The 22,168-nt window shown below is 53.6% G+C and overlaps 1 protein-coding gene across 3 annotated transcripts; it reads left to right on the plus strand.

The window, feature by feature from the left end:
- The first annotated feature begins 4,740 nt into the window (after window positions 1-4,740).
- Window positions 4,741-19,597, plus strand: ABHD6 (abhydrolase domain containing 6, acylglycerol lipase). Of its 3 annotated transcripts, none has more exons than XM_058812888.1 (10): window positions 4,741-4,776; window positions 8,095-8,163; window positions 9,827-9,974; window positions 13,198-13,354; window positions 13,740-13,853; window positions 14,098-14,230; window positions 15,446-15,603; window positions 16,434-16,488; window positions 16,915-17,015; window positions 17,817-19,597. In XM_058812888.1, exons 3-10 carry the CDS (start codon window positions 9,856-9,858, stop codon window positions 17,991-17,993), a joined length of 1,014 nt encoding a protein of 337 aa, XP_058668871.1. In that variant the 5' UTR covers window positions 4,741-4,776; window positions 8,095-8,163; window positions 9,827-9,855; the 3' UTR covers window positions 17,994-19,597. The 3 variants fall into 3 exon arrangements, with proteins under 3 accessions (XP_058668871.1, XP_058668872.1, XP_058668870.1); XM_058812889.1 differs by having other exon boundaries at window positions 4,762-4,776; window positions 9,845-9,974; XM_058812887.1 differs by lacking the exon at window positions 4,741-4,776 and adding an exon at window positions 7,774-7,967.
- The last annotated feature ends 2,571 nt before the right edge of the window (window positions 19,598-22,168 follow it).

A 22,168-nucleotide genomic window follows, 5' to 3' on the forward strand; every position in this document is an offset into this window, starting at 1 on the left:
GTATCACGTGTTTGCTTTGGGTCCCCATGGGACAGGAGGTGTGAGGTCCTGCAGCCATGAGGGAGTTCCTCCTCTCCCTCCAGGCACAGCTGTTTCCTTTTGGCTGCCTCTAGGGAACCCACAGAACTGTTTTTGTTGGCAGAGATGGGCTGAGAGGATCTCTGAGGTTTCCTGTGCCTCCCTGGGAGGGAGACACTGCGGGGCCAGCCCACATCCCCTTGTGCTCTGCAGAGGAAGCCTGCTGGGGCTGGGAGGGCAGCAGGGACTCACGGGGTGCTCCTTGAGGCCTTGGCTGCAGCTTCATTTATGCTCTGTAGGGAAGATGTGGTGGTGTCTGTGTGCTGCTCAGGGCTGGGCACTGCTGGGGACAGCAGTGCTGCTGTGCCCTTTCAACCAAGGGTGCAGAGAGTGGCCAGGTCTGCCTGAGCCTCCCAGCCTGTTGGGGTGTCCCTGCTGCCTCCTCTGACACCCCATTATCCTGCTCCCCAAAGAGCAGATTGGGAACAGGGCCAGCATGGGCAGAGGGTGTTGGGTGTGAGGGGCAGTGTGGGGACCAACACCCCCAGGCTGCTGCTCCCCAGGAGCCACCACAGCTCTGTTTTCTGGGCAAGGGGCCTCCCTTTCCATGTAGCAGGCTTTAACGTGGTGCACATTCCCTAATTTTTACCATTTTTACACAAATTGCTGCTCTGACAACATCTGACAACATCTGCTATGACAGGGGGAAGTCCAGGAAGGGCCAGCCCCAAAGATGCCATCACCATAAAAGTGGGCAAATGAAATGGCCTTTGGGCTCCTGGTGACCTCATCACAAGCATCAGGCAGAGTGTTTTATCACAGTTTCTGGACTTTCAGGTTAATAAGTAGCAAAACACTTGAGCCATTCTGGATTGCTAAAGTTCATGGCTGTGCTGCAGGCCATACAAGGGCATTTGGGAAGTGCTTTCAGTGCCAATACAATGGCAATATTGTCCTGCTGTGACCCTCGGGCATTTCAGTGCAATGCAGGGGAAAAGTATTTGGTGTGTAAGATATGTGGAATGTTTTGAATCAAATCTTTGGTACTCAATTTTTATTTCTAATTCTGGAAGGTAAGTGTTCTACCTTATTAATTACTGTCAAGGCACAATTCCTTTGCTGGTCCAGGACTCTGATAGGGTTTTCTTTTTCAATTTAATCAGTCAGTATTGTTCAGTTAGTGGTTTGAAGCATGATAGCCTGCCCACTACAAGGCAGTCCAAGGAAAAATGCCTCATGGTGGTTCCAGTTTCTTGAAGGAGACTGCTTAACTAAGCTGTAGGAGAGCAGGAGGAAATCTGAAATACAGGCTTTCATGCATGACAAGATGAGGCTTTGAAGTTAATCCTCTATAAAGATATTGCAGCCACCAAATAAAGTTTTGTGCCAATAAGTGCACCCATATTGTTAGCAGTTAAAGATGTAATTAAAATGCACATAATGCATGCATTAACTTTTAATAGGGTTAATAAAGCATTTTTAAAGCTGTTATTAGGCAAGCAGGTCTTGCTTTATGATGTTTTATACAGCAGGAATGTTGTTGTTGTGTTTGCCCCAGGTTGTGCAATGAAAGCCCTGAAGAGTGGCAGGGTGGCTGCTCCTCTCAGGTGTGCACAGAGGGGTTTTTACCCCTGTGCTCTCACTCAGAGCTGCTGTTTGCAACAAGGTGAGCTGGGATCTTATCCCTGTCCTTGGGGACGAATTTCTGTAGCTCTGTTATTAAAGTGGCACAGCTCAGGGCATGGCAAGGCCTTCCTCAACAGCAGCTCCCATGGTGGGCTCTGGGGCACCCTCCTGCCCTGTCCCATGCCCACAGTGCCCTGGGCATTGCTCATGGATTGTGTCACAGGGCCAGGACTGTGCCAGTGGGAGTAGATGGGGACAAGTCACCCTGGGAGGATGATTCAGCCCAGCAAGGCAGCGTGCAGCCACTTGTCATGGTTGCAAACAGCCTCACCACGTGCCCTGGGGATTCCTCACCCAGCAGTGGAAAATAACATGCAAACCTTTCACCCAGTGGAGCAATGCTGCCTCTCAGATTGGCGAGGGAGAAGTCAGAGCTCTCCACAGCCATCCTGGACTGAATCCAGCCACAGCTTCCACCTTCCTATGGAAAACAAGACTGTTTATATAAAAGGTCCATGTCCTGGTTTCTGGGGCCATGCAACAGCTATTTCTGATTGTTTTTTAATGGTTTTTATCATGTGGTTGCTCTGGTTTAGATACAGATTGTTTCTCATAAGTCATCAATGGATCATAAGTCCTCATTGTGGTCACTGTCTGTCCTGCTCACAGGATCAAAGCTGTGCTCCTGTGCTGGTGGGAAGCCCAGCTCCTGACACTGCATTGGGAATGAGTAATTTTCAGCTAAGGGCCAGCATAGCTCAGAGAGTGACCAAGGGGTGACTCAGTCCTTGCCAGCTGCCACAGCTGTGTGATGAGCTGTCTGTGGGCTGAGAAAAGAAACAAAACTCATGGGGCAGGTCAGTGCAGGCACTGGCTTTTAACTTGGGCTTGCCACATTGCAGCCACCCCAAACATGGCCTTGCAGGGTCCTGAGGAGGTGCCCACAGAACTGCTGGGATTTCCTCTGCAGCCTGAGGCTCATCTGCTCTCTGTGGGCACAGGGAGCCCAGCTGTGCCCTGCTCTCTCCCATTGCTCCCCCTGTGCCATCTGGAGTGCCCAAGGTGGGGCAGAGGAGCAGCCTCAGCCCCTGCCTGGCCAGGGGGTCACGGCACTGCAAAGAGCCTCCCCCAGCAGGGCTGGCACCTGCTGGAGCTGTGGCTCTGTCCTGGCAGTGCCTGGGCCAGGGCAGCCCATCACCACCACAGGGGTGACTCAGTGACTCTTCCCTGTGGCTGGGCTCCTGCTCAGCTCTGCCGTGTTTCGACACAAACCCACCGCAGGTCTCTGCTTCAGCCTCTCTATTTTAGGCACCACCATTTGCTGTGACTGTACCAGGGGCATTCCCAGCAGGAATAACCATGGGCTGGGTAACCCATGGCTCTGAGTCAGCACTGCCCTGCAGGTGTCCCGGCCGTGCATGAGAGCTGAACAAACAGCTCTGAGTGCAAGCAGGGTTTGAGGGCTTGTGAAACACCTCTCGTGTCCACCCAGGTCACCTTAGCGGAAACTCAGCTTTGTTTAGCCCTGCTTGACTGAGAAACAAAACCCAAAACAGCTGAGCCTCACCTTCACCAGGCCACCTAAACCCTTTGATATTTGGTTATAAATCTCTTCTGAGAGTTCATGTTATCAAAAGCTTATGGTTATCATAGCAAACTCTGACCTGGAAAGACCTTTACACCAATTATCTCACCTTCCCCAGCCTGCCAGGCCAAAGGTACATCCTTTATCAGGGCACAGGTGGGGTGAGGGTTTGACCCAGTTTGCATTTACTCAGGAGCTGATCTCATTTCCAATTTAATTAAGTTTTCTTACAACTTTTTGGCATAATTTAAAGGTACACACCAGCCTGATATGTGACCTAGGGGGAATGAAAATAAATTTGCTTATAGCAAAAGGATCAAATTGGCAGTTTTAGGAAAAATTGGAACAGATTTTAAAATGCAAGTTGAAATGCAGCTCCTGATAGCAGTGCCATCTTTTGGGAAGGTAAAAGATTTGTAACCTGACTTTAACACCTGAAATAGGATTTTTATAAGTTGGATCCTCTGATTTCAACCTTTGTGTCTTTCCCATGGGGACATCCCTGACCAGAGCCCTCCCCCAGACCTGGGAGCAGCTGTCCCCCAGCCCAAGCTTGCTCCCAGGCCTCATGCAAGGGGGCTGTGAGGTTTCTCTGTGGGGTGCAGCACTGCACTCTCCTCCTTTGTAGTTCTGTGGTGATTGTATTGCCATCCCCTTGACATCCCTCTTGTGACCCCCCCGTTGTTTCCACCCTGGTGTCTCCTTGTTGTGACCCTGTTGCTGCCTATCACATTCCCTTTTTTATCCCTGCTGGATCCCCATGGCAACCCCATTGTGAGAATTCTGTAGCCTCATTGCATCCTTCTTGGCTCCCTGCTGTGTGTCCCTTGCAATACCCCCCCTTTTACACTCACATGGTGAGGCTGTTTGCGATCCTAACCACTGACTGCAGCCTGGGCAGGGTGAATCATCTTCCCAGGTTAGGGTAATCCTAATCCGGGTGTAACTGGCCACCCCTTGCACCCCTCCCTTAGACCCCCACTAAAGTCACATCACATCCCTCTGTTGCCACTCTGTGTCCCCTCTTGTACCCCCACACTGTCCCCTGGCACCCGTGTTACACCCTATACACCACAGCCCAGCTGCACCCCCTGCTTTAACCCCGCTGAATTCCCATCACAGCTCCCCTGAATCCCCCATTGCATCCCCCTTTCCATCCCTATTGCAATCCCCATGGAAGCCCCATTACTTCTCCCCTGCCTTCCTTTTGCAGCTTCACTGCATCCCCCCTTGCACATCCTGATGTCCCTCTCCATCCCCGCTGTAGCCATCTTGCAGTCCTTGTCCCCCCCCCCGTCTCCTTTGTCACGGGCACACCAGCCCTATCCCACCCCGCCTTTCCCGGCGCGGTAACCCCGCTTTGGCCCCCGTTTCACCCCCTTTCACCCCAGCCGTGTCCCGCCTTTCCCGGTCCATCCCGCCCCGCGGAGCCGCATCCCCGCCTCTCGGAGCGCCCCGCGGAGCCGCACGGGGCGGGGGAGGCGCCGCGTTCCGCCCGGCGCTGCCATTGCGGCCAGGCTCGGCTCGGCTCGGCTCGGCTCGGCACGGTGAGAGGCGGGGGCGCGGGATGCGGGGCTGGCGGTGGCACTGACAGGACCGGGGGGAAGTGACAGTGACAGGAGCGGGGGCCGTCCCGGCGGCCGGGTGTCCCCAGCCCCAGCTGTGGTATCGCTGGGGGTGAGCAGCAGATCGCGAGCAAAGAGGAAATCCAAGAAAAAACACTAAAATAGATATTCAAAGATTTAATTACTTTGCCTTTAACTTCCTTCCCCCTCCTCCAACAATTAATCATTTGGTGGCGAGGGGGTTGGAACATGATGATCTTTACGGTCCCTTCCAAAGCAAACCGCTTTATGACTCTAAAGGGCTCCATGGTCCCAGCTGCTGCCGCTCGGAGGATGCTGTCATTTTGCCGGAGGAGGATGCTTTGGGGCGGGCCGGGGGGGGCTGTGTGCTGAGAACAGGGGCCGAGATGTGGCCCTTGGACACCCCTACCCCATCCTTGCCCAGCTCTTTGCTACCCCCTGCCCGGAGCCGGCAGAGTCCGAGCGCACCCGTGACACCCGATGCGCCGTGCATGCTCTGCTGCGTGCGTGTGCGGCAGGATGGGGATGGCGACGGGCTCCGGAAGGAGGATGGGCACGATGTGAATCGCTAAAGCAGCAGCTGACTGGCAGCACAGCCTGCTTGTGCCATGCTTGGCATCCACCTTGTGCCCAGGCTGGCTGGCAGTGATGCTGATAGCTTGTCCCTGCATATTGCCAGCCTGGGGTGCAGCAGCAGGGTCGGGAACCAGCCCAGACTCTCTGCACAGAGACAAATGGCTCAGAGATGAAGGTTTTGTGAAACACTGCTGCAGAAATAATGATTGCATTGCTGCTATCTATAAATAAATGAAGGTGAAAGGGCACATTTCCCACTCTGGGCTCATTGGAGGCAGGATTAAGATTGAGAGCTGACTGACAGACAGAGGTCTTTCAAATAGTAATAGATATTAAATTACAACTTCTCTGTGATTAGCGCCTAAAGGATCCCATAGCAAACTACACCACTGGGGAATCATAATAGTTGTTATGTCATCGTTTATAGTCAATATTATTTTTCTGGCTGCAGATGATGCAAGGGTGAGGGGGTTTCTAAGGGAAAGGGTTCACGTGCATGTTTTGGGTTTTTGTTTTTACATGGTTAGTGGTGTGAGGCAGGGTTTCTAGGGGGCCCACCGCAGTCATCAAGGTCCCTCTAAGCCCCCTGTTTCTGCAATGGAATCTTAAAAGTGGTTAATGCTTTTTCCTTTTCAGTTCTTAAAATCCTCCAAAAACATATGTTTTTGTGCTGCTTAGCTTTCAGTGATTCAGTAATCAGTGAGGCATGGACTGTGCTAGGTGCAGGTGGGCTGAGCAAAACCCTGGGTGCAGCAGCCGTTATGCAGTCCAGTCCCGATGAGCACAGCCCAGGACAGCCTTTGTGCCTGAATGTTGGCAGTGATGGCATCCATGTGATTCTTATTTGTGAAATCCCTGCCTGGCCTTTCTCAGGGCTGCCCAGTGCATCAGCTGCCAGTTTCCTCTTCCAACCCAGGGGCCTTCTGCCTTGGGGTGGGTTTTGTGCTGCTGCTGCCTCTCTTGGGGGGCTTAGAAAAAAATTAAAGATCTGAGCTGCGTTCTTGGGTCTTGCCCAGCCTCCCTGGAGTGATGCACTGAGCTTGAAAGAGGAAAAATACCTTTGTCCCATGGCTTTGGGAGTGTCTTCAACATGTGGTCCTCTGTAGTGACCCACAAACCCCTTCCACCTGTTGGCCCCTCTCTTTGCAGGTGTTGAGATCCTTGCTTGAATCTGACACAGGGGAGGAAGCAGCAAACAAATGGAGATGTGGAGCCACCCCTTAGCATCTGACCTGGGACCACCCCATTAGCTGGGGTGCCTTGTTCTGGGGATTGTCCCAGGTGGGAGGCAGGCTGTGGGGTTAGTGCTTGTTGCCAGCATGGGAACCAGTGCTCCTGGATTGGCATCCCATGCCCTGCCATGTGTTCAGTGTGCTCGGCCTTATCACACATCATTTATCAGAGTTGCCTAATTGATGTTTCCAAGTTAATTTATTAAGTGTGTGGAGATCCTTGTGAGAAGCAGTAGCACCACTTGGGGCCACTGGCTGTGACTCTTGGTCACAGGGCACCTCAGAATGATGGATGAGCTGTGGTATGAAGACTTACGGCTGTTACCAGAAGGCTTGTTTTATTTTTAAACCCACAGCAGCTTAAAAAGCTACCCTCCAGCTGCTAGCAAAGGACTGTGCTGGGGCCTGGGGTGATGGTGCCTGGTCTCAGTGCAGCAGGGAGGGTTAGCATTCCTGGATGGGCAAGGCCACTGGGCACTGGGCTCACCTGGGTACAGGGCCGGCATTGGGCATTGGGCTCACCTGGTGTGCAGGGCCGGCATTGGGCACCGGGCTCACCTGGGTGCCGGGTCGGCACTGGGCTCACCTGGTGTGCAGGGCCGGCACTGGGAATTGGGCTCACCTGGTGTGTAGGGCAGGCATTGGGCACCGGGCTCACCTGGGTGCAGGGCCGGCACCGGGCTCACCTGGGTGCAGGGCCGGCACTGGGCTCACCTGGTGTGCAGGGCCGGCATTGGGCACTGGGCTCACCTGGTGTGCAGGGCCGGCACTGGGCACCGGGCTCACCTGGGGAGGGTTGGCTGCCATGGCCCTGCCGAAACGCTCCGGCCTGATGGGGACAGCGCTGCCCGGGACCTGCGGCCGTGGCAGGGGGAGCTCTCCGGGATTTTCTGCCTTGAAGCAGCCCCCAGCACTGATGCCGCCTGGCTCCGGTGCACCTGTTGATGGGCCCCCGTGAATGTCACAGCCGGAATCTGCCAGCGAGCTCAGGCCAGCGTTTCGCTGCCTCCCCGGTGATTTCCTGCGGCTGCGCTCCGCTCCAGCCCGTCTCACACAGGGGGAGGGGAGGGGCACGGGCAGCGCTTGGAAAAGCACCCCTAAGACAAAGAGGAAGGGGATGAGCAGCAGCTTAGCTGGCTTTGTTCTAATAGCGGAAATCACCTGGAGGGCGAGCATGAGCCCGCGGCGCTGGGTGCGCGCAGCCCTGCCCGGGCGCTGGGCCCGGCTCTCCCCGCCGCGCTCCCCATGGCCGCTCCTTTGCTCCTGCCTGGAACAAGTGCACCCAGCGGGCCCTATTGTACAAAGGACCGTATTTACATAAACAGGGCAGAGGTTGGTCAGAAGGTGAATATGAGACGTCTTGAAAGGAAGTTGGCGGCTTAAACACCCGAGCTCACCGGGCCGCGGAGCCTGGAGGGAGGAGTGAAAGCAGAGCTGCGATTTTGACCTTGTTCTTTTCCTCTCCTGACAGCGTTTCAGACACTGCCGCTGCCCACATCGAGCAGGGCTAGTGCCGAGAGGAGGAGGTGATCTCTGCAAGGTAAGCCGGGTTTTTTAAAGGCTTTCTCCTCGTTTAGCTTTCTAAAAGCGGTGTGGAGATGGAGGCGGAGGTGGCGATCGCAGGGGCTTCCACCATCCCGCGCCTTCTGCTTCCTGCAGCCCTCTCTCGTTACGGGTCACCGAGGGGAACAATGGCGATTTCCGTGCTTAATTTCTGCCCTGTTTTAGTGACATAGCAAAAGGCAGCCAGTGCTCTGGGTTGGCTCCCTCACAGCCCTGCTCGCATGGATAAGTTTATCGGTTGCATAATAAAATGTTTATCTATGAACAAGCCATGCTGAGAGCAAGGATCTTTTTACAAAGTGTTAATTAAACGAATAACGATGTATTGTTGCGGCTTGAAGACGGAAATGAGGTTTAGCTTTGTAAAGGAGGTGCCTCGTGGAAATATTTACAGCATTCCTCGAACTTCAGTTATTTTTCTATGTTCCCTGGGGGAAGAGGGCAAATCTGGCTGATGTTCCAGAGGTTCTGGATACTGTTTCTCTGGGTTGTGTGTACCGTGGGGTCCAGTGTGATCCCGTGTGACGGTGTCCGGGGGTGGGACGCTGTTACTGTGGCGATTGTGTGTCTGTTTCATGGCATCACATACCGCACACACCACCGGGAGTCTTGCAGGAAACTGGGAAAAATCTGACTGTCCTGACACGGGGAAATGTGGAGATGGTGATGGGGGGTGAGTGGCTGGTGGGAGAGCAGGCATGCAGGATGTTTCGTTTCACAAATGTGAGACAAAAGCGAAGTGCCGAGGAAGGGGGGAGCCGTGAGTTGGTTAGCAGGGGGAATTAGAGGAGATGTGTGTGTGGCAGCGTTTAATCTCTTAAGGAGAAAAATATATCCCAGCTGCCTGTGGTAGGGAGAGCTCAGGGACAAACATGACATTGTGCAAGAGCTTGCCCTTGCTCCGAGTGTCCTCCACCTGCTGTCCCTGAGGCTTGTCTGGAGGATGCTGGGGAGCAGGGATGGGGAACCTGTTATCCACAGGAAGTGCAAAATGTGGGGCAGAGGTGAGGATGTGGGGGTGGGGATAAATTTGTTTCTGATAAGGGCTGGACACTAAAGAGTGCCCTGCCAAGTTGTTTCCTTCTGTTCCCGAGCCCATTAATAGTCTCTGCTGCCTTGATTAGTTGGTGCCTGTGCAGAGCTGTAATGAGAGCTGGGTTCAACCCATCAGTTCTAGGTCAGTGGTTGTGTGCTGGGGATTTGGGATCAGGCAGGAGGAGAGAGGGGAGACAAAGCTGGGTGCCTACCTCGAAAAAGAAGCAGAAAAGAAGTGTGGAGCCTGCCTGAAGCTGGCCCTGCCTGCACTCATGGTGGGGGAAAGGCTGCCTGCACCCCTTGGGGGCTGTGCTTGCTGTGTCTGCAAAGGGTCCCAAGGGCCACGCTGTGCCCTGTCACACCAGACATGTTCATTGCCTGTTTGAGACGTGCTCTCCTGAGAGGATAACATTGCAGTGATTAAATCCATTAAGGAGCCAGAAGAAATAGGTGGGTTTTAAAACTGAAGGAGATGCTGCTGTGCTCCTGAAGGATATCTGCCTCTTGCAGATCTGCTTTCCTCCTCATCTGGCAGCAGAGTTCTTGTTTAGCAATGGTTTGTCATAATTTCTGGTGGTTAACCTCAGAACTTTCCCTAAATGCAGGCAGGTGAGGCTGAGTAGTGAAGAGCAGCATGGACCTGGATATGCTGAACATGTTTGTCATTGCTGGTGGCACCCTGGCTATCCCCATCCTGGCCTTTGTGGCCTCATTCCTCCTCTGGCCCTCGGCGCTGATCCGCATCTACTACTGGTGAGTGTGTGAGCCCCTGCTCTCGGTGTGCTGGGGGAACCTGCACACGTGGGGCAGGGTGGTGTGGGCAGGGCTGGGTGTTCCTGAGCTCCTCCAGGGCCAGGCCAGCTGTGTGCAGCTTTACACAAGTCTGGGAGAAGAAAATGGCATTTTCCTATTGCATTTTGCTGTGGAGGCCTGTCTGTCCCAGGGGTTTGGCTGTGCCAAGGGGCAGCTGGCCAGGCTAACACTGCAGTGCCAGCTTGCAAGATCTCTTCAAGCCTCTCTGGGTTGCTTTCCCCAAGGACAGGACTGAGCCTGGGAAGAGCACTGCCATTGCAGCATCTCCACCAGCCTGGCAGCTGTGGAGTCTGGTGACCTCCCTCCCACCCATCAATGTGCCTGTGCTGTGGGTGTCCCTGGGCTCACATGCTCCATCCCAGCTGACAGCCTGCTCACAGGCAGGGACTTTTCCCTCATTAGTCGTTATGGATGAGGCTTTTCTCTTCCTCTCTTTTTTTCTGGAATGGAGCATCAGAGAAGATGCAGAGATGCTTTTCCTTATCCCCTTGAATTTTGTCCTCTCTCTTACCAGGAGGCAAGCACTAAATCCTTCAGTCCTCCTTTGTCCCTGGAAATCAGAGATAAGCCCACTGGCAGCTTTCCTCTCTGGGTTTGTTGCAAGGAAAAGCTGAAGTAACCCCCTTCAGAAGTCAGGCAGAGTCTCATCTCCAGCATGGAGCAGGCAGCAGCAGCAGACAGCACAGGCAGAGCAGGCAGGGTGTCAGGCTGCCCTCACGTGCTGCTGCTAGATGGTGGCACCTACAGTCCTACAGTGCAGCTCAGGGGTGCTTCCAAATCCAAGTGACATCCTGTGAGAGGAAGCTGTTTGTCCATTGCAGCACTCAGGTGCAGCAATGGGATGAAGCCTGTTTCTAAAGGCACTTTAATTAGCAGCCTTTTATTACAGCATCTGAGAGAGGAGGGAACATGGGATGAAAGCCCCAGTGATGGGATCACCACTCTGCAGAGGAGAGCAGGCAATGTCACAGCCTTCTGCTGCCCCATGGGTGTCTGGGTGGCACTGGGCTTGGCAGGCAAAGTGGTTTATTTCTTTGGATATGTGGGTGGCTGGTGGACGCCAGGGGGGACCCTGATGGGCTGAGGTTGTGAGGAGGATCCCTGCAAAGCACTGCAGGGTGAGTGTGGTCAGGGTAAGCCTTCAGCAGCCACAGGCAGGGTGGCAGGAGAGGGCAAAGGAGTGCAGGGTCTGTGCCAGGAGCTTGGAGGAGCCAGGCTGGGTGGAAGGTAGAGAATTCCCTGCTGCCTTTGTTCTTCTGGGACTGCAGATAAGGGGCTGAGTGAAAATGCACCATGGGCAGGTTGGTCTGTGTCTGGGTGAGGGAGGGAGCATGTGAGCAGGGGTCAGAAGGACTGTCTTCTTTTGAAGGGTGAGGTCCCCTTATCTCTCTCTTCCAGCATTTCTGGCAGTATGGAATTCTTGCAGGAGTAATTGCAATGCACTGTGTGTCATAGGCACCTCTTTTGTTAGGGACAGTGGATGAGAAGTGTGGGTTTGCTCTTACTTTTCCTTTTCTATTGGTTTCTTTCCAAGTTGGAGTTGTTTGAAGGGTAAAATTGCTGTGTTTCCCCATCAGGAGAGGTGCAGGAAGCATGCCATGCTGCCCTCCTCTTTGCAGCACTGTGCCTGGGAGGTGCCGGGGAAGCTTCTCCCTTCTCCCCTAATTCCCTGCCCCCTCCTTCTCCTCAGGGCCAGTCTGTGTCCTCAGCTGGCACAGTCAGGGGTCACTCTGGGCCCCCTCAGCCACGGCCTCTCTGCTTTCCCTGCTGCTAATGCCTTCCTGCCTGGCAGGATGTCCAGGGCTGCCCCGCTGACCCCGGCCCTGGAACCGCTCTGCCTCTGCTGCCACAGGGGTTAATCACTTTAGCTGCTGCCACTAAGTGAGTTAACACCTTGTGAGGGATCAGTTCAGCTTTGCACAGATTATTTTGCCTTCTGCTGAATTGATCCATTAGGATCAGTTGCTAAAAATGTTTATCATCTTGCCCATTGGTAGTTCATACCAGTGCCTTTGAGGCAAGGACTCTTAAGACACTTATTAGGGAGAAATTCACCTCTCCTTGTAGGACCAGCACAGAGCTGAGATGCTGCTTAAGTCCCACTAACCCCCTCGAAAAAGGGATTATGCTAAAAGAGGATTTCACTATGCATAAGCTTTGAGTGGGCAGAGAGGTAGGACAGTCCAGAAGCGTTGGTGACCTTGCTCTTGTGCCTTAAATAAACTCTGATACGGCACATAAAAGCACTTGCCAGTGTTTTGGCCACCAGGAGTAGCCCAGCAGTTGTCCTGGCAAGGGTTGTATGTGAGCACAGGGGAAAGGCAGACCAAGGGGCCCCATTCCCTGCCGTGGGCTGCACGTACACATCATGTGTCCCAAGTGTCACCGATAATCTCTGCCCAGGTCCCTCTGGCCAGCAGTTCTGCTGCATCCTCTGAGCAGGCTGCAAGCATGTGCTGGCAGGACTGTCTGCCTCTGCTTTGGAGCAACAGCCTTGGGGTTAGCCTGCTATCTTCTGGGGTGCTAAATCCAGTATAAGGATGGTCCACTCCAGTCCTTTGTGTGTGTATAATTACATTCCAGAGGCTGTCTAGGCTGGTCCATGGGAATTGGGTTTCTGTGGTGCTCCAGGGTGACATGGTTGTTTTGGCTGGGAACTCATGTGCTTGTCTGTGGGGTGATGTACTCCCATTGATGCAGGACTGTGTCCAAATGACCTTGTGACAGACCCACCTTATCCACCTGGGAGAACTGTCTCCCTTGGCCTGCCCATCCTGTACCCTGCCTTCCCACGTGTGCTGCTCCCTTCTCTTGACTCTCTGTGCTCATACCAGCCTTTGGGCATTTTCTCTTTTACCATTGTTGTTTTGGCCCATTTCCATTGCTAAATGAGTTATTTAAGGTATTTTTTTAAAGTTCTTAACAGACAAAGTGTCTCTACAAACCATCTGCAGTGCAGCCAGCAGCCAGTTCTACACCTGTCCAGGGAACACATGCCCAGGGTTAATCCCAGTAGTCCCATTATAGCACCAGTGAGAGCCCAACCTAACTGGTCTTAATAAGCCAAAAAAATCTATGGCTGCCTTCAGACTCGTCAGCTGCCTTCTATCATGGCTGGGCCCTGGTCTTGTCTTCCTCAGTGTTGTTTTCTCCCTGTTTGCAGGTACTGGCGCCGAGCACTGGGCATGCAGGTCAGATACGCAACCTACGATGATTATCAGTTCTGTTATTCCTACAGAGGAAGGCCTGGGTACCGACCATCCATCCTGATGTTACATGGCTTCTCTGCCCACAAGGACATGTGGCTCTCCATAGTCAAGGTGGGATTCTGTTTCTGTCATGTTGCTCCTTAGTGAGAGTTGATGGTGCTGGGCTTGGGGGCAGTGTGGGGAGCCCAGTGATTGCATGCATGGGATGGGGTGACTGCTGTAACATGCTGGGAACACGCTGCTTAGCTCCATGCCCATTGCTTGCTGCCTTCCTTCACCCTATAACGTGCAGGGCTGCAGGGGAAGAGCAGCACACACCTGCTGCCTCCATGGGAGGCAAGTCTTGGCCCTGCTCTCTCATCCTTGGTGCAGGAGCAACCAGGGCTGTCATGGGGAGAGTGACCCCACCCTGCTCCCACCTGGGCTCCCCATTTGCCATCCCTGGGCTTTGCAGCAGTTTCCCTGCGCTGTAACCAGCCCTGGTTTGTTTCTTCAGTTCCTGCCGAAGAACCTGCACTTGGTATGTGTGGACATGCCTGGGCACGAGGGTACGACCCGCTCGGACTTGGATGATTACTCCATTAGTGGGCAAGCTAAGAGAATACACCAGGTAAAGCTCCAGCATCACATCATTCTGCAGAGGGATGTGGGGACATGAGGGATATGGGGACATGAGGGACGTGGGGACTTGAGGGTTGCAGAACCCCCTGAGTCTGTCTTGTGTGGCCTCACTCTCTCCCTTCCCAGGCAGCCAGAGCCACCAGCCTCAAGCTTTTGAGTAGAATTTCTCTAATGACCTGACCCCATGCTGTTGTTTCCTCTCTCCTAACAATGCTCCTTCTGCTCCCTGCCAGTTCGTGGAGTGCATCAAGCTGAACAGAAAGCCCTTTCATCTGGTTGGCACTTCCATGGGGGGAAATGTTGCTGGTGTCTATGCTGCTCAGTACCCAGAAGATATTTGCAGCCTGACCCTCATCTGTCCTGCAGGTGGGCAAGGCAGGGGAGGGAGGCAGAGAGAGGGCAAGCAGAAGCCAGTGCAAAAGCTCAGGGCAGAGCTGGATGCAGCATAGATGTGTAGTGCAAAGCATTTATAAATAATTTTTATTTACATACTGGAAATTTCTGGCAAGGCACAAGAGAAAATCACAGCTTTGTGCTGACTACTCTTCTCCAGGGGTTTGGTGTTTGCCCCACTGTGCTTTGGTTAGAGTTAGGACTAGGGAAAATGGGACAAGTATGTCTTTTCCTTTGGGATGGCAGGCATTTTACATGGCATGTCTGCAGCCTCTCAGTTCAGGAGCAGGATTCAAGACTGCAGCAGGAATGGCCTTCCCATTCTGGCCTCCTGAAAGCCCTGGTGTGCTGAAGGCCTGGGGCTTTGGGAGCTGGGGAGTTCTGGCCTCCCACCTTTGGGTGCCTGCAGTGGAAAGAGCACTTGAGAGCTGGGTCAGCAGGGTGTCCCCTCCATCCCCTCTATCCTCTCCATCCTGGACAGGGGGCTCAGGGGAGCCTGGGCATTCATTATATGCTGCAGGAGGCATAGCAGGCGAGAGCTTCTCTGCCAGGGAGGCTTTGCTGCATCCCAGTTGTCATAGCAGCTCCTTTCTCTCCCACACAAGAAAAGCAGCTTCCAAATAAGCACTAAGGAATGAAATAAAGCAAATGTTACCTAGCTACCAGGCTCTGGGGGCGTTGGGTTCCCACTCTCCTCTGGGACAAGTGTTGACTGCCTCTCTGGCTGTTTCTGGGTGTGAAACCTCTGTGTGGGGGATGCAGAAAGGTTTAGGATTAAATTGCTGGGGAATTTTTCTTCAGTGGTGCATGTAGATGGGGGTGCTGAAATTTTCTGTCCAGCCCTGTGCAGTGGCAGCCTGGGCACTGGTGTTTGCATGTGATGAGCACATAAAAATAATCACTATAGCTTTGCTGAAATAGTCATGCATGTCTGCACCTCGTGCTGTGCCAGCCTGTGGGGGTGCTGAGCCCTGGAGCAGGAGGGAGGCTGGGTACCTCTGGGTGCATTTTGAAGTGGCTGTATGTACAGATGTTTTCTTCCCCTCTTTTTATAATTTTTTTTTTTGAACAGTAAGCAGGCAGGAAGCCAGAGACAGGGATGAGGGAGGTCAGCACAAGAATGCTTTTTTGTTTGGACTGTTTTGGGGGGCATCTCATCTGGATTTCACCCCTTCTCATTTGCCCCAGGCCTGCCAAGTACCACTGACAGCAAGTTCATCAAGCAGCTGCGGGAGCTGCAGGAGTCCAAGCGCATTGACAGGATCCCTTTGATCCCCTCCACCCCTGAGGAGATGGCAGACATGCTGAAGCTTTGCTCCTACGTTCGCTTCAAGGTGCCACAGCAGGTGAGGAACCAGCACTGCTTGTGGAGGTGGGAAAGGGGAGCCAACACTGCTTGTGGAGGTGGGAAAGGGGAACCTACAGGTGGTGAGAAGGTTTTGCTTCTCCCTGAGCCTACGTGGTGGCAACTGAGGCAGTGCTGGGAGTAGAGCCAGAGCTGCCAACGCTGCCATCACCCAGGTGAGACACACCCAGCCCCACTCCCTGCATTTTTCCAGCACTTTCCCTTCAAACCCTCTTTTCCAAGCTCCCTCTGGCAGTCCCTGCTGGAATTCCTCCTCCTGTGAAGTTTTTGGCAGCAGGCTGGGATGTAGAAGGGTTTTTTAGTAAAATGGCTGGTGGGAAGCATTAAATAACTAAGGCAGCTGTTGTCTGATGTGGAGGGAGATTGTTCTCTGCTTTTTAAGTAAAAGTAATAGAAATGTTAATTGTGTCATTGTCAAGGAGAGGAACTTGGTGAGGGGCTGGCTATTAAACTAGTTTTCCTTAGGAAGTCTGGAGTGAGTAGATTGGAGAGTAAGAAAAAAATGTAAGGTAGTGCCAAGACCTTTTGTGTTTTTGGCAAAAGAGTACAAGAAGGAAGAAAAGTGCAGTCATGGCTGAGGTGGCTGCTGGCCAGGGCCAGAAATTGGGTCTGCATCATAAAAGACAATATTCCTTGTTGCTGAAATATACGTTGTTTAAGCGTGGTTTCAACAGCCCCACTTGCTTAGGAAGAAGCTCACACTGGGGCCAGACTTGCTGGGGAGACAAGGCTGCTCTTGAGTGTCCTTGGGCAGGCTCAGCCCTGTGCAGGGCTGCTCCCCTCCAGCAGCTCTCCTCTGTCTCCCTGCAGATCCTCCAGGGCCTTGTCGACGTTCGCATCCCACACAACGAATTCTACAGGAAACGTGAGTGCACGGAGGCAGCCTCCTCACCGGGCTTTCCTGCAGCATCCCCGGGGCCTGGGGACCTGCTGCTGCCAGCCCCCAGGTCCCCAGCACATGGATGTGCCCCAGCATCCCTGGGCTGTGTGGCTGAGGGTGGGAGGGGGCAGTGTCATTAACAGATTTGGGGACACACCTGGGTCACTGGTAGCAATGCACTGCCACCCCCACTGGTGACAGGGCTGTTGCTTCACCCTCGCCCTTCCATCTGCATAACAAATACCTATGAGGAGATTGTTTGCAGCTGGGCTTGATGGCAGGACAAGGACAGCCCATCTTCTCTGCATGGGTTTCCCAGTGAGGGGACACTAGCAGGACCACTTGCGCCCCTTTGAGACAAGGAAGGCCAAATATCTCCCTGTAGGACTGACTCTCCTCTTGCCCCACTAGTGTTTTTAGAAATCGTGGATGAAAAGTCCAGGCACTCCCTCCATGAGAACATGAGCAAGATCAAAGCACCGACACAGGTCATCTGGGGAAAGCAGGACCAGGTAGGCAGCCCCCTGCACATCCCCCACAGACCTGTCTCCATCTCTGCCTGTGCCCACCCACAGGGCATGGTGGGGGCTGTGCTGCTCTGCAGGGAGCTGGCACTTGTGTCAGTCCCCAGTGGGTTTAGAAAGGGGCTCAGCAGGGTGATGGGCAGAAAGATGACAGCCAGCTTTCCAGAGGGAGGAGAGGGCACTGCCAGGGGGGCAGGTGGGGGGTAGGTGCCAGCACTGAAGCAGGCAAGGGCTGGGAAGAAGAATAAAGTGTCAGTGAAGAGAGTTGTCCTGGCAACTGGGAAGAGATGTGCTGTTTGTGGGCAGGCTTTGACTCTTAGGGTTTGTTTCAGAGGAAGGAGTGGGAGGGAAGATGTGGGAGGAAGCAGGCTGCAGGCATGCAGAGGGCTCTACAAATGCAAAGATGCAAGTGTTTGCTTGCAGTGATACCTTTGCACTGAGACAGCAGCTGAAAAGCACACAAGAGAGCTGCCTGCTGCATGCTGAGACTGGCACTTGCAGCCTCCCTGCCCTGTCCCCAGGCATCACATAGACTGTGCCTGCATCCCTGCTCCACATCTGGAGCATGCAGAATCAACATCTCTGGATGTGTTTGAAACAAGACTGGACATGGCACTTGGTGCAATAGTCCAGTTGAGGTGTTAGGGCATAGGTTGGACTCGATGATCTTAGGGCTCTCTTCCAACCTCATCATTCTGTGATTCTGTGATCTCAGCTGGACCCAGCAGGGTTTCTGCAGCAAACCCCCTCTGTGGCTGTGGCAGTGACTGCTTTTCCCCTGCCGTGCAGGTGCTGGATGTTTCTGGTGCCAGTGTTCTGGCAGGGGCTATCCCAGACTGCCACGTGTACATCCTGGAGAACTGCGGCCACTCGGTGGTGGTGGAGCGGCCCCGCAAGACGGCCAACCTCATCCTGGAGTTCCTGGCACTGCTGCACAGCATAGACAACAACAAGAAGCAGGCCTGAGCGTGGCAGGGAGCCACGTGCCCACGCCAGGTTCACTTGTAAAGTACTGCAGCTTTGATACGTTCTCAGGGATCTTGTACGAATCGGGGTCCATGTGCCAAAGTCCCTGAGGAAGGCAGAATCACTGATCCCCAAACCTATAGCACCACTGGCACAGCAACCTGGGCTCATTGAGCAACCTCCATAGATGCAGGAACAGAAGCAGAGTATCTCCCTTTTCTACTTAGAGGTAAAGTAGAAATGAGCTGAAATCACCCAGAGCTCATCACACAGCCACCCATCTTACCTGGGTTACCAGCACGTAGTTGTTCATGACATTTTCCTAAACTAGATATGAAATATAGGAAGATATCTGGAATCCTGGACTGAGACTGAGACTTAACGATATTTTTACTACTTAGAGTCCATCGTGTTGCATGCTGCTGTGCTGTAAGAGAACCCCCAAGTGCTCCAGGCGTCTGCTTGAGTGCCCTTTGTGTAGCTCCTGATCTCATGATTTATCCAGAAAACAACAGAAAACTTCATGTGTGGAAGTCCAATGACTGTATGTGCAAAAATGTTTACACTCTGAGTGGGTTTTCTAAATCTCTGAATAGCTCCTGTGTATTTGTAATGCCTTAACGTTGCCCAGGGCGTGGTGTCTGTGCACAGCCCACCTTGCCCAGGGCTGGTTCTACCTGAGGGTGGGCACAGCCAGTGACCACGGGGTGCAGGCAGCAGCTGTGGCACTGCTGTGGGGCTGGGGCACTGGGAGCTGCCCTGAGCCCGAGTCAGCAATAAACCCATGGCCAGGGTGGGATCCAGTCCCCCCAGGGTGAACTCTTGTCTCAGTTCCTCTATCACACCGTGCTGCTGAACACCTGGATGTAAATAACGACTTTCTTAATGAATTCTGTGAATTCTGCAAAAGCCAATGCCACTGGAACAGGCTGAGGGGTGGGAGGGGGCTGTGTGTGCCCAGCACAAGGAATGGTGAGGAGGGGTCAGCTCGCCCACGAGGTTCTGGGCGTGGTGGGGAAAGGTACAGTGTACTTCTGCAGCCTCTCCGTGAGCACAGCTCCTGAGCAAGGGAAGCTGTGGGTGGGAACAGGCAATACAGGCAAGCTGCACTTTACAGGCTGCAAGGTGATGTTCAGGGATGATCCAGGTCCCTCACTGCCTGTCCCAGGGACAGAGCTCTGGTCAGGGTCTCAGGCAGGCCCAGGGGTGCTGGAGGGCAAGGCAGTGTGTGGTGGCCTCAAAGGCAGAGCAGCAGGTGGCTGTCACCCCTCAGTCACCCCAGCCCTCCTCAGGGGTGACGGGGGGTGCTGTTAGTGTCCCCCCACCGACAGCTTCCTGAGGTACCCGGATCTGTACATACATCTGAAACTCCCTGTCAGCTTCTTGGCTCTTTTTAAGAGAAGAAACATTGTTCTTTTAGAAAAAAATAGAAATTTGCTGTTAATTGCTTGGTATTGTTTCTACTACAGGAGTTGGTTTAAAGAACAAAATTGCTGGTAGTTTTATGTGGTAAAAGCCAGAAAAACTTGTTCAGTATCTATATGGTTTCTCATGCCACAGATTGCTGTATGCAAAGGATTTATATGGCTATTAAAATCTAGTGATTTAACGAGTCCATGGTGCAATGACTACTTTTTTCCTTTGAAGAAGAAGGTGGCTGTGGTGTGGGATGACACAGGGATCTTGCTCTGCTGCTTCTTTCCTCCCCACATTTCTGGGAGATGCAGGTTTTGGCTCAAGGAATATTTTGTAATGGAAAGAGAGATGTTGAAGACACAGAAGGCTCAAGTCTCATTTCTTCAATGACAACACACTTTCCTTTTTTCCATATTATTAGGAGAAGGTGTCACCAAAGCCTCAAGAAGAAAACAAAACCTCAAGGGGCAAGGGAATTGTGTTTTAAGCACCAAGATTCCTCTTAAAACCCTTGCAAGCATGTTAAATACCAATTTCATCTATTATTGCAAGTCTTACTGAATTCATACACTGTGCTAGGAATAGCATTGCATCAATTTGCAGGCAAAAGTATTTGCATTTCTCCTTTCCCCAGGAGGCTCTTGAGGCTCAGCAGCTGCACTGTTTGCCAGAGGAGCTGCAGGGAGGGCTGAGGAGCATCTTCCTGGCTGTGCCCTGCCACTGCTCCACTGCTGCAGTGATGCATTCACCAAGGTGACCCTAATAATGATCACAGAGGTGGGAGGGGGCTTCTCCCCCACAGGTAGGGGCTGAGGTTGGGGTGGCTCAGGGCATCTGCATCATGTTTTGCAGTAGTTGAGCAATAAAAACCCTCAGGTCTATATTGGAGGGGGCCCAGACTGGCCCCAGAGCAGCTGAGCCCACTGGAGAGGCAGGGATGCAAACTGCCTGCACCTGCAAGCACACCTGGTGCTGCTCCCATCAACCCTCCCTTCCTGCTGGGAGCCAGGAAAGCCCCAAACAGGGCTCCCTCCCCTGGATCTGGCTGCTGTGCCCCTGGCTCTGAGCTCCCAGGGAGCCCTCGTCACCAGCAGGTACAGGGCTGGGATGGGACTGGGCAGGGGCAGAGGCTTGGGCTGCTTCTGGTGGGTGTTTGTGTCTTGAGGGCAGAATTCATGGAACTATAAGGAAACTACTGGATCCCAGTTGTGGCAAGCCCAGGTACTGGAACCTGTGCATGGCCTGAGCATCCTGGTGTGGCAGGAGGGAGGAGGTGTCCTTTTGGTGTGCTGTCCCATGGATGAGGATTGCTTTCCTTGGGGCCATGTGGCTGAACTGGGTCTGCCCTGGGGCTGGGCTGGGTCATGAGGCTCATGGAGGTTCACACAAAAGCTGAGTGAGGAGTAGGCCCTTGGTTGTAGTGGGTCTTGAGAAGGCTGTTGCACTGTATTCTGAAAAGAGGCTCCAAAATACAACAGGGCTGGCTTGAAATAAATCTGATACTGCCTCTGAGCAAGCTAAGCACCCAAGTCTGTGGTGGTACCTGCTCCTGGAGTGTCACTGGGAGCAGGAGGGACAGAGCTGCTGGCAGCTAAGCACCTGGGTACTTGGTGTGTGCCCAGTTGATGCTGAAAGGGAAAATGTGGTGGCCTTGAAACATGGACCTTTCAGGGAACCCTGGGCTGAGTCCTGTTCCACTCAGCTGCAGACAGACGCTTGTCTGCAGCAGAAAAGTGTCTTTCTTCCCTTTTATCCCCCAGTAAAGGAGATTAATTAACATTTGCTGCCTTGTGAGAGGGTTTCACCAGCTCATTCTGCACAGAGGACCCTCTGAAGGGCAGAGTGGTGCTCAGGGGGTCTGGCACTATGGCTTGGCTGCTGCTGTGGGTGTTCCCCACTCTGGCAGGCCCCACTCAGCTGAACCTTCCCCTGACCCAGTGCGTGTCACAGTCCTCTTAGACACACTGTTTTTCCAATGGAAGCCTGGGAAAAATATGGGAGTGTTGAGATGGAAGTGATCATCTCCAGGGATGAGAGTGCCCTGGAGCACGGCTCCCCTCACCCACTGTACAGGGGGCACAGCAAACCCCTGTCCCTGTAGAGGCACCTGTTCCCTGTGCTGCCGGTGGCTGCCTTGTGACATGTCGAGGGTCCCGTGCCAGGACCCTCCAGCTGGGACTTGCGCCCAATACAAGAAAAAGCACACAGGATCTGGCGGGGGGTTCGGGTTTGGTTGTTTTTCCTCCTGGGAAGCAGTTTTCCGAGCAGGAGCCTCTTGGGGGCGGTTTGGGATTGTTCATTGAGCGCTGCTGAGCCGCTGGCAGCCGGGGAGTTGTCCCTGCCATTGCCTGCCCGACAGCGCTGCCTGGCTGCGGCCTCTGCCCCTCCAGGCACGGAGAGCACACCTCTGCTTATCTTTCACACAAAGGCAGGCTCCTAGGTTGATATGAGTCTTGCTGTGGCGGTTTCATTATATCCTCAAAAGAGGTTCCCAAACACAACAGGGCTGGCTCGAAAAAAACCTAATACTGCTTCTGAGTGAGCTGTTCTACTGCTGACCACCCATGTGTGTGGAGGGACAGAGGTGGTGGCAGCAAATAGCCATGAGCAGGGTGCTCTGACGGGGTGACAGGGGCTCTGGAGCCAGGCACACAGCCAGGAGCCAGGCACACAGCAGCCAGAGCCATCCCACCCTCTGGGAACCCCACTCTGACCCCAGAGTCAGGCACACAGCAGCCAGGGCCATCCCACCCTCTGGG

The sequence above is a fragment of the Ammospiza caudacuta genome, chromosome 12 (genome assembly GCF_027887145.1).
Source record: "Ammospiza caudacuta isolate bAmmCau1 chromosome 12, bAmmCau1.pri, whole genome shotgun sequence".
NCBI lineage: Eukaryota > Metazoa > Chordata > Aves > Passeriformes > Passerellidae > Ammospiza > Ammospiza caudacuta.

What these genes read in the sequence shown, in the direction of transcription:
- ABHD6 (XM_058812888.1), top strand. Translation starts at nt 9,856, where the DNA reads ATGGACCTGGATATGCTGAACATGTTTGTCATTGCTGGTGGCACCCTG. An exon ending in TGTGGCTCTCCATAGTCAAG is followed by an intron (nt 13,355 to 13,739) that starts GTGGGATTCTGT and finishes TTGTTTCTTCAG; the next exon opens with TTCCTGCCGAAGAACCTGCA. An exon ending in GCTTCAAGGTGCCACAGCAG is followed by an intron (nt 15,604 to 16,433) that starts GTGAGGAACCAG and finishes GTCTCCCTGCAG; the next exon opens with ATCCTCCAGGGCCTTGTCGA.